Source organism: Cervus elaphus, chromosome X, assembly GCF_910594005.1.
Source record: "Cervus elaphus chromosome X, mCerEla1.1, whole genome shotgun sequence".
Lineage (NCBI taxonomy): Eukaryota > Metazoa > Chordata > Mammalia > Artiodactyla > Cervidae > Cervus > Cervus elaphus.
This window is the reverse complement of record NC_057848.1, coordinates 27,182,797-27,193,857: the sequence shown is the minus strand read 5'-3', so window position 1 is coordinate 27,193,857 and position 11,061 is coordinate 27,182,797. Positions and strand designations below refer to the sequence as shown.

General features: G+C 60.5%; 1 protein-coding gene across 1 annotated transcript; it reads right to left on the bottom strand.

Moving 5' to 3' along the window:
- Positions 1 to 6,814: 6,814 nt before the first annotated feature.
- On the bottom strand, positions 6,815 to 9,175 carry EMD (emerin). Its single transcript, XM_043897243.1, has 6 exons — positions 8,944 to 9,175; positions 8,738 to 8,845; positions 8,494 to 8,571; positions 8,158 to 8,291; positions 7,637 to 7,683; positions 6,815 to 7,554 (listed from the first exon to the last, which is right to left on the bottom strand). Exons 1-6 carry the CDS (start codon positions 9,023 to 9,025, stop codon positions 7,218 to 7,220), a joined length of 786 nt encoding a protein of 261 aa, XP_043753178.1. The 5' UTR covers positions 9,026 to 9,175; the 3' UTR covers positions 6,815 to 7,217.
- Between the last annotated feature and the right edge of the window lie 1,886 nt (positions 9,176 to 11,061).

The following is an 11,061-nucleotide window of genomic DNA, read 5'->3' as shown; positions in this document are numbered from 1 at the left end:
CAACAGCTCCTCACTTGGGCTGATAACATCTGGACACGTAGGAGGGTGGGGTGAGATCAGATCCAGTGGCTGGGTGTGGGGATGGAGGAACTATCTGATGAGCAGAGGAAAAAGGCATGCATGTCGAGCTCAGGGATGGGAAAGGAACATCAGCCCTGAGACCAAGTGTGGGTCTAGGGGAGCATGGAGACCCGAAGGGCTTCCCAGGTGGTGCTAGTGGTAAAGAACTCACCTGCCAATGCAGGAGACATGAGGAGATGCGGGTTCAATCCTTGAGTCAGGAAGACCCGTGGAGGAGGGCATGGCAACCCACTGCAAGATTCTTGCCTGGAGAATCCCATGGACGCAGGAGCCTGGTGGGCTATAGTCCATGGGATTGCGAAGAGTCGAACACGACGAAGTGACTTAGTACACATGCACGGAGACCAGAAAGGAGGTTGTCTGCCCAGGAACTGCCCTGACAGCTGTCTGGTCTGCAGGTGTGGTCAGCCTTCTCTTGCTGGTGGGAAGCCAATGCCTTTCCTGCCACACGTTCCTCACCAAGAGGGTCTCCCAGCTCTTGGGTGATGCTGCCCAGACCTGCTCAATGCCCAAATTTGAGCTGGGCACCACCCACTGCTTTGGCCAGTCTTTGCCGAGGCTGGTCTGTCTGTGGCTCCACATCCAGTTGGAGCCGCAGATCAAAAGCAATGCCAGTGTCCAGCTGCCCCATGTGCCCAGAAGCAGCAGCTCTGGGACCCCAGCCCCCGAGCACATTCTGGCTGTGAGATCATTTCGGGGGGTACGGGGGGGCGCTTTGGTTGGCATTTTCCAAGGCCACCTCCTGCACCCTTTTCCTTTGGGTCGCTGATCTTTTCTTATTGACTGGTTCAAGTTCTCTATACATTAATGATATGAGCCCTGAGTCACATCTTGGTACTATTTTTTGGCCCACTTTGTCACTTGTCTCTTGACTTTGTGGTTTGGGGTTTGTGTTTGACTAGGCAGACGATCTTAGCATTTGTGTCATCAGACTTTTCCAGGCTCTTCCTAATGGTTTCTGGGGTTTCTTGTCAGTTTGTTGCTGCCAACTGACTTAGGGTGATCTTCTCCATTTAAAGTCATCGTGTATAAGTTACCCATTGCTGAGTAACAAGGGGATACCCAGGTGATGCTAGTGGTAAAGAACCTGCCTGTCAACACAGGAGACATAAGAGACATGGGTTGGGAAGATCCCCTGGAGAAGCAAATGGCAACCCACACTAGTACTCTTGCCTGGAGAATCCCATGGACAGAAGAGCCTGGCAGGCTACATCCATGGGGTTGCAAAGAGTCGGACACGACTGAAGTGATTTAGCATGCAAGCTTGCGTAGCGAATTACCCTAAACGGAGTGTAGTCCCTTAAAACAACCTGCACTCATAATCTCCCAGGTGTCTGAAGGATAGGATTCTAGAAGGCCTGGCTGGGGCTTCTGGCCTGGGGTCCATCACAGGTTGTGGTCAAGGCTTCTCCGGGCCACAGCCCTCTGGTCTGCCTGGGGTGTTGGGGCGGGAGGGGGGCAGGCTCTGCTTCTGGAGGGCTCACGGGGCTGTGGCAGGGGACGGTCCCTCCCCACCAGGCCTCTCCACTGGGCTGCTTGGGTCAGGCCTTCCCCAGATCCAGTGATCTCAGAGAGACAGAGCAGCCCTGAGATGGAAGCCAAAGTGTTTGTCTCATAACTCATCTCGAGGTGACACTCCCTTGCCTCTGCTGTGTTTTTATGGGTCACACCGGTCACCCCGTGGAGAAGAAAACAGTACCTGCATGGGCCTAGGTTCTTCACATTCATGGCACATGAGAAGTCTCCGAGGAGTGTCTCTGCCCCTGAGCCCGGGTGTGGGACTCCCGGACTACCCGGAGCCCTCAGGAATGTGTCCTTTGTGGAAGCAGGGGTGGCGGGTTGCAGCCCGGATCCAGGCCAGGCCAGGCATGTGTTGTAAGGGCAGAGAGTGGCTTTTCGCCTTGAAATGGTTGCAGAACAAACACACAGAAAGCCAGAGAAACAGAGACCATGTAATGATCCCAGCATGGCCTGCAGAGACCGTGGCGTGTGCCCTCTGCCCAGGTGTCTGCAGCCTGGAGGGCCATCCCAGTGAGTGGTGCAGCCCTGGGAGTGCAAGCTGACAAGCCCCTTTTCTTCAATGACCGTGCCCGATAGCCCCGGGCTGGGCTGGTGCCAGCCTGAGGTGGCAGCCGAGTGTCCCTTTGGTCCCAGGAAGGCACTCCTGCTGTGCCCATGGGGGACATGCCCACCCCCCGTCCTGGCTGGGACTGAGATGGGACTTCCCGATGACACGCTTGGTGGCTCTGAATGTGTCACGCAGCTTCTGTGGGTGGTGAGGGCTCCTCCTGCTGCCTCTTGCTTCTGGGCAGCACTGGGGCCCTTGGAGACAGCTCCTGGCCCCATCCGTGGCCACCACGCTCTTCTCAAGCCTGACGACCGTGGCCTCGGGAGAGCCGGGCTCTCTATCTCCGTCCCAGGGCAGAAGCAGAGGCTGAGGCTGAGCTTGCGGGGCCTGTCCTGGCCCCAGCCCCACCCTGCTGTCCACTTGTCTCAGGCCTCACCCTCAGTCCTCATCCTCCGCCTGCTGGACATGATTGTGCCTGCCCTCCAGAGCTCAGGGGTCTGGAACGGCCCATTCTCCACCGGTGCTGTGTCCCAGAACCATCCCCCAGTCCCAGCCCTCATTCAGCCCCACTCCCCGGGCTGTGGCCTCCCTGGGCTCACGGGGACTTTGCAGACATCCATGGCAAGCATTGGAGCTGGCTGAGGCCAGCCTGACCTCTGAGCAGCACAGCGTGCCCCTGCCGGGTGTATAAGTCCTGCTGGGGGTGCCCGTGGCCTGTGGAAGAGGCTGCTGTAGGTGGCTGGCCTTGTCCTCTGGGGACCTGTCCACAGCTGGGACGTGGAGCTGGATGATACACACAGACACAGACACAGACACAGACACACACACTCGAGTCCTGGCGGCCAGATCCATCACTCCTCACGTTCGCTGACCCTGACTTAGCGGCTGTTCCCCCCTTGGCCCACTGCCTCTGCTGGGGTTCCAGTGGGGTCCCCGTCAGTGCCCTGGCCCTGTGCCCTGGAGTCGGGTGTGGCCGCCCAGACCGGGGCCTGTGCGGGTCCTCCAAGGGTCTCTAGACCGTCGCTATCGTTGAAACGCTGAGGCTCCCTCTCTGTGGGTGGTTCGCTGTCCCATCCTGGGGGGTGCTGTGCACCTTGCTTCACCTAGGTCTGGCCCACCCTCCTGGGGAAGCGGGCACCAGGGAGGGTGGGGTGCAGGGGTGCCCTGGGGCGGGGTGGGGGCTGGTCGTGGTGTGGGAGTGGTCAGCTCCCCCATACCCCCGACTCAGAGCAGACAGGACCTACAGGATGCAGGGGCCACTCCCCACAGGGTGACCAGACACCCCCTCCCAGGCTTAGTAGGGAAGAAGGGCCCTGGCGGGCGTCTGTGGCTGGACCCCTCCTCTGCTCTGGGCACCTGGTGGCAGGCAGGTCTCGGCCCTGGGGCCTGTCAGGGCTGGGCCCCCTCCCCTGCTGGCTCCGGGCGGGCAGCCCAGGCTGGATCCCCTGTGCAGAGCCCAGGGAAGGCCCAGCTTGCCCCTGACTGTGTCCTGGCAGCTGGGGTGTGCTCTGGGGGGTCTGCTCCTTGGGGCCAGGTCTCAGGTCTCTTGCCCCCAGCAGATGGGCTCCTGGTGCCATCTGCATGTCCCCCTTTCCAGAAGCCCTCCAGAGGTGGCTCCCTGTCTTGCTCCCTCCTGCCCCTGCCTGGCCGAGGCTCTGGCCTGCCCTGGCCCGTGACCTCCGTCCTCAGGGCTGTCCTCAGGGTCGTTCCCTCTGCAGTTTCCAGCTTCTCCCCTTGCCGCCCCGCAGGCCTCATGACCGCCCAGGTGCGATGTGACATCCGGGGAGGGGTCAGGACTCCTGGTTATGTTCAGCATTCCTCTGTGGCCGTTCTCCCTCCAGGGGCCCCCACCAGGCAGGCTTTGGAACGGGATGGCAGGGAGGACTGATAGCAGCGAGGACTGTCTCCTCTTGGCAGACTGGTTCAGGCAGCAGGCAGGAGAATCTGGGTGAGTCCAGGTAGGGGAGTGGTGCCTGGTGGGCTGGCAGAGGTGAGAAGGGGCTTTCTGGGAGGACCTCGCTACCCGGCTCTCCCCAGTGGTAGGGGACTTCTCTGGGTGGGACTTGATTTTTTTCACTGAGTTCCTGACTGCCCTGGGGAGGGGCTGGAGCTAGTCTCCAGGGCATGGTTATGCTGAGCCTAAGGCCAAAGGCCAGCCCCATGGGCAGTAACAGTGGCACCCTCCTTTCCTTTAGTCCCTTGGGGAGGTTCATCCTCGTGGGCTTGTACCCACAGGCTTGTACCCACTCTTGGATGGCTGCTTCTTCAGTGCTGGGACTAGCCCAGTAGAGTGGTCAAGGTGGGGGTGGTCCAAGATTGCAGAATGCTGTCTGCTGCATCCCCTAGACCTGGGGGCGGGGGGAGGGCACGGCTGATGTCAAGGGTGGCATCAGGAGCTCCCCCCGCTTGCTATACCTCCCAGGCACTTCTCTCTGTGCTCCACCAGGGATGCTGCTCAGGCTGTCTGGCAGGGTCCCAAGCTACTAGCTCGGTTGCCTCATCCAGGGCTTTCCAGGCTCCTCCATGTCTTCCAACCACCACCACCATCCCCCGACTCTGCTCTAGTGGTACCTAAGATGGCAGGAGATGCCCTGCACGCTGGGAAGTTGATGCCCCCTGATGTGCTCCCAGTACCACTGCAGCCCATGGTCCAGGCAGGAGCCTGGATGTTGGTCTCAGAGCCCTGGAAAGCCCTAGGTGGGGACTTGGAAGCCTGAGGTCTCTTGGGGGCTCACGGAGCCCTCAAAAGCTTTGCCTGGGGTGCCCAGAGCACTCGGAGGCATTCAGGGGCCCTTATGGGGCTCCAGGGCCTTGGAAGCGAGGCTAAGCCTGGTGGGAGTCTGGAGGGAGGTCCAGAATCCTCAAGAGAGCTCTCTGGGAGGCGGGTATCTCAGAGCCCTGGGGCAGCGCTTTTGAAGCAAGGCCCTCAGAAACCCCCCGTCTGATGCATGGTGATCAATGGATATGGTCACCCATGGGAAATAAAAGGGGGAGACTATGTCACCTGGGAGGCGACTCCATCTTCCTTCAGACACAACAGTGGTTGCCAAGCACATCTAGCCTCCCCCTTGGTCCTGCAGATGGAGGATCTGAAGCCCGGAGGGGACCATTCCGTCCAGAGGCCATGCCATCTCTCTCCCTTTCCTCCCTGCAATCCCTCCTCTCCACCAGGACCCCATGGGGCTCCCGCTGCACAGCCACCCCCAGGAGGAGCCTTGAGATCACTTGCCGAAATGAGATGTTGTGCCATGCCTCTGCGGAGTTCTGACGCCCTGACGATGGGACTCCTTGTTCTCCCCCGTCCAGTTCACTGATTTGACCACCTGCCCCTATGGTCACAGATGAGTAGGCCACACCTCCTGCCCATGCCCACTGCCGATCACGGAGCATCCGTGTCTCAGCTCTTGGTCTAAGATGGCACAGGACAGATGCCGGGGGCCCAGGGGTGTCCCGGCCACAGCGGACTGGGTGCCATGGGAGTCGGGGGAGTGCCTAGCAGCAAACGAGGGAGGCTGGGGCTCTGGGAAGGGTGAGAATATGAGAAGCCATTTCTTTCTGGTGTATTTGAAATGCACAAAAAAAGCCTGTTGGTTTTAAGAAAACACCCACCCCACCCCAGCTCACCCCAGCCCCCCCCCCCCCACCCAAGTGCAGAGACTAGGATGCAGCAAGAAGAAATGTCCGGGAGCTTTGCTAAAAAGGTTCCAGTCCTGGCCCTGAGCAGAGCTTACCCAGCAGCCATAGACAGCGGACAGCCCCAAAGGCTCAGGAGACCACGGTGCATGTGCAGGTGAGAGGGCAGGCCCTGCCAAGTCCTGCCACCTGTAGGAAGGAGCCCGTCAGAGCTGAGGTGCCAGGGTCCCACCCAATGGTGGCCCAGGGGGTGCCTCTGCTTCCCTTTTGAGTGCCTGCCTCTCCAGGCTTTACTGCCCTCTACAGGCAGTGCAGAGCCCAGACGCACAGTGTGGCATTTTACCCCAGGTTTCCTTAGCACTTGATGTGAAGTGAGTCACTCAGTCGTGTCAGACTCTTAGCGACCCCTTGGACAGTAGCCCGCCAGGCTCCTCTGTCCATGGGATTCTCCAGACAAGAATACTGGAGTGGGTTGCCATTTCTTTCTCCAACTCGATGTTAAAATCACATGTAAACTGTGAAAACTGTGAAATGCCCAAAGCAGAAAACCTTGCAGTAATACCCAGGTGAGGAACTGATTTACTGAAAGGGGATGAAACATTCCAGAGGACCGAGAGCCTTTCCCTGTCATTAGACAACCAGCTTTCCAGCAGAAACAGCCCATCAAGCAGATGCCTCATTTCCTTCCCATCACTCTGCTCTTGGACACCACGGTTGGTGTCTGCTGGTCCCAGTTGAAACAGCCAGAACTGACACGGTGCAAGCAGCCTCACTTGCGTTTCCCAGTGGGCTCTCTGTGTGACATTATTTTTTATAAGTACTTACAAGAGCTTCTGGTAACATGTCAGGGAGTGGGCACCAGAAGCAGAACACAAATGAGTCTATGGGTAGCCTATGATCCCTATCTCAGGCTCAAAGGACGAAAGGATGAACTGATGAAGTCGGATGGCAATTCTGGAGACCCAAGGCCTGGAAACCTTTAGTAGGGGGGCAGCCCAACCCCTCCCCACGTTAAAGAGAAGAACCCACATGTTAAAAATAAATGGTCTTTTATTGTGTCCACGAAAACAAACTCAGGGTGGCCTTTGGTTAATCCCCCCATGAGGTGACGACAAATAGGAGGCATGCGATGACCAAAACCGTGTTCTCCTCTCCAGGAGAAGGGTCTTGCCTTCCTAGGCCCAAAGGGTGACAGGCAAGCAGGGCCAGGAGGATCCAGAGGCAAGCCCACCCAGGCCCACCATGCTGCAGAGGGCCCAGGCCTGCTGCCTCCCTGGCAGGACAGGGAAGGGGTCAGCAAACATTGCCCCTGTCCTGGTAACCCCAAGCTAGAACACACAGAAAAGCCCCAACCCCCCTCCCCCAGCAAACACTGATAAGGCAGTCAGCCAGGGCTTCCCAGAGGAGCTGGCCTCCAAGGTAAGAGGCCAGACCCTTAGGGCTCTGCCCAGAAGGGATTGCCATCCTCGGCCTGCATGGAGTAGTAAACAAAGAGCAGGAAGGCAGCAAAGACCAGGAACAGCAGCACCTGGCCCCAGAGCGGGACCTGGCGATCCTGGCCCAGGCCGGCAGCCCCAGGGGCCTGCTTTTCAGGCCGGATGGCTCGACGGGTGAGCCACGAAGGGGCCGAAGATGAAGATGAGGACACACTCGAGGTGGAGGAGGATGTGGGATAATAGGACAGGCCCAGGGAGCTTCTGGAGATGTTGGAAATAGGGCGGTAGTGTGCGATGTTCTGGTAGGCACTGTCCCGGCCATACAGGAGGTGTTCCCTGAGGCAAAGAGGGCAGCAGGTAGACCAGGAGGGCCTGAGCCCTGAATCAGCCCCAGCCCCTGGCTTGCCTTAATACTCACCGATCCTTGCCTTCCTCTTCCAAAGAGAAAAGATTGTCATCACGGACCTACAGAAGTGAATCAGAGTGAGGATACCTATTGGCGGGGTCGATGTAGGTATGACAGGTCATACCCTCAGTCCACACTACCCTTCCCAGCCTGTTCTGAACACTGCTTAAAGGCCTGGGCCCTGCTACCCTCCAGACCCCCTTCTTGGTCCCCAGCCTTATGTCTGCAGGGCCGTGCCACTTGTCCCGGCTGCCTGCATCCTACTTTGTGCCCCAGGATTCTCAAAAAGAGCTCAAACCTAGATCCCAGACCAGAGCCAGGGCATGTCCTGGGCACACTAGTCAAAACAGTTCTGACAGCCCCTTCCCCTCCCCAAAGAAAGGCCCTCACCGGGCAGGTGTCTACAGGCCCCGCCTCTCCCTGGAGGTTTCTGAGGCACCATTTGCGCCCAGTGGTCCCCTTGACTCATCCAAACCCCATGAGGACCCCCTCAGGTTGTACCCAAGTACAGGGTGCCCGACAAGTCAGCTCACCTGGCGGTGAAAAGGGTCAGCATCTGAGAGTGAAGCTGAGGGCTGGCGGAAGCCCTTGGATGTGCCCATAGACTCAGGTTCCCCGTAAGTCCTGGTGGTCAAGTAACTCTCCTCATAGTAGTCATCATTATAGCCTTGGGAAGGGGGGGCAGCGGTAGCAGAAGAGGCAACGGTGTCCCTACCTGGCCCGATGGCCCTAATCTGAATCCCATTGGGGGGGCCTGTGACACGGTTTCTCCCCTCCAGGGCTACTGCAGGACGCTTGGGGTTGAGGTCTCAGGTTCTGGCTGACAATGGAAGGAAGGTGTCAGGGTGCCCACCCCACCCCTGCCTTACCCTTGCTCTGGTAAAGTAAGGCGTCCTCTTTCTTGGGCAGATCATACATATCCGAGTCCACGGACGCCGAATCTAAGTCTGAATGGGGGAGGGGCTAGGACCATGGCCCACAGGGGTCCCCTCCCGTTTCCCCCGCGCCCCTTCCGGCCAGTGCTCCGGCCACACCCCCGCGACCCCTTTCTCAGAGTCACCCAAACCGTGTCCCCAAGGGCGGCCAGGCGGGGCCCTGGGACGGAAGCCTCACCCGAGAACCGATAGGAGAAAGAGGATGCGGACGAGCTCGGGGGCGAGAGCCTCCGCCTCTGGGTCTCATACTCGAAGATTTTCTTTTCGTAGAGCTTGCGAGTGGAACCTGATCAGACGCGGGGCACAGGGCGGTCAGGGAGCGGGCCGGGAGCGGGCCGCGGGGCTAAGCGCGGGGAGGGGGCCCGCCCTCCGTCCACCGCGTACCAACGACGGGCCCGTGTGGGATGTTGTACTGGCGCAGCACGGCGGCCAGCTCGGAGTCCGACAGGACTGCGTAGTCGTCCATGGCGGGCAGCGGACGGCGGAGGCCTGGGGGAGGCCTGGGCCTAGCGACACCGGCCGAGAGACGACGGCCTCGGATCGCGGCGGGGGCAACAGGAGCGCTTCGGGAGCGGCTACGCGAGCGTCACGCCCGCGTCACAGCCGCGGTCTCGGCAGGCAGCGCGCGCTGCGCGGAGAGGGGCTGGGCCTCGCGGAGAGCCGCCAGCACAGATTGGTGGGGCCTTGGGAACGGGCGGGGCGGGGCGGAGCTGGCGAGCCCAGAGACGTCACACGCTGGCGCATTTAGGGCCGGACGCCAGCGAGGGGCGGGGCCTGGGCGCGACGGGAACTAGCTTAGACCCGCCCCGACTTGGGAGCGGGGCGGGGCCCGCGAGCCGCGACGTCACCCGCTCGGCTATTCGGGTCAGAAGGGTGGAGGGGCGTGGCCTGTGGCCGTGCAACCAGCAGAAACTGGCCAGGATGTGGGAGCTGGGCGGGGCTCGCCCTCCCTGAGTCACGTGGACTCCGCTAGGTCCCAACTGACCCCTCTGCACCGAGCTCCGGCGCTCGGGGGTCCCTGGCCGCGCCCCAGCCGGCCGCCTCGCCGGCAGCCAAGAGAAAGGGCCCGATCCGAAGGGGCGAGACCTTGGAGAGCGTGGGTCTGGACTAGGCGCTGCTGCCCGCGCTGGGCGCTCGCGCGCCACGCCAGGGAAGCCCATAACCACCCGACCCTAAGCCACCCCCCAGACCCCCAGACCCCCTGCCCCAGCACGCCTTCCCGCTCTGTGGGACCCTGGCCTGAGCCCGCAGGTCCCCACCGCCTCTTCCCCTCCCCGCTGCACCCCGGAGGAAATGGGGCACTGGGCCAGGAGGCCACTGGCGCTCCAGGAGCCAGCAGCCTTGGAAGGGGCCCGGGCATGCCAATGGGCACTGGCACGGGGCGCCCAGTGATGCGATGCATGCAGAGATGGCGGGTGCCTGCCTCACCCACCGGGCAGTCCACTCGAGGCGCGAGGGGCTTCCCCTCCGTGACTGGGATGGCCCCTGAGTCCAGTGTGACCCAGGAGACTGCCAGAGGGACCTGCCCGGGGCTTCCGATAATGTGCTCTGAGCACCTGGGTCTCAGTGGGCTTCAGGGTCATGGGAGCGCAGAGGGGGCCTCCTGGACAAGGGGCCAGGGGACTGAAGCAGGCAAACCATGGAAGGCAGCCGGGACCTGTCACAGGGAGTTGGTGAGAGCCTTGGTCAGGAAAGAGCTGTCCCATGAAAATTAGGAAGGAGATGACAGTCACGTTCTAACAAAGCCAGCCAATAGAATGAGGGGAAACTGAAGTGCCCCTCCCTGAACTGGGATGAAGGCTGGCAGACTGGCCCAGCTGATGAGGGTCACAGCCTTGGTCTCAGCAAAGGTTCGTTCATGTGGTGGAGAGAAGATAGGGCCCTGGTTTAACCACGTACGAAGCCCCTCTGCTAGGTTGCTGTTGGCCAGGTTTTATAGATGAGGATTTCTCCACCTCCCAAAATATGAGGGCCCCACGTATGCATGGTCGGATGAGGGGCAGCGCCCCGGGCAGGGCAAGGGTCTTGCTGCTTATCTCCAAGCAGAGAGGGAGATGGCATTTGGGATCTGGGCTCCTCAGAGCCGGCCTCGCGGAATTTGGAGTTTGGGCCAGATCAGATTCCCCAGCACCTCTCTAAGCCTTCTTTTGCAGTGCTGGCCCCCGTCCCGGAGGCCAGCCTCCCCTTGCCAACCCCCCCCCCCATACAGACCCGAGCCGTTTCCTTATGAGGTCAAGGAATTCTAAGTTTGCCTTCTCCTCTGGGAGCAACCCCTCCCCGGCACCTGCCTTGGCCCTCTGCCTTTTATTTCCCTCTCCCCCAGTTGCCCCACTATGAGGTCCCACCACAGATGGCACCACACGGCTGCCCTGTGATGGTCTCCTGCGCACGAGACCACCTGGAGCCCCAAGCCAGTCCCACTGCAGGCAGACCTGTCTCAAACCACCAGAAACCAGGCAAGCCCTTGAACATCAGAGCTGAGAGGCCCTTGGCACCAATGCC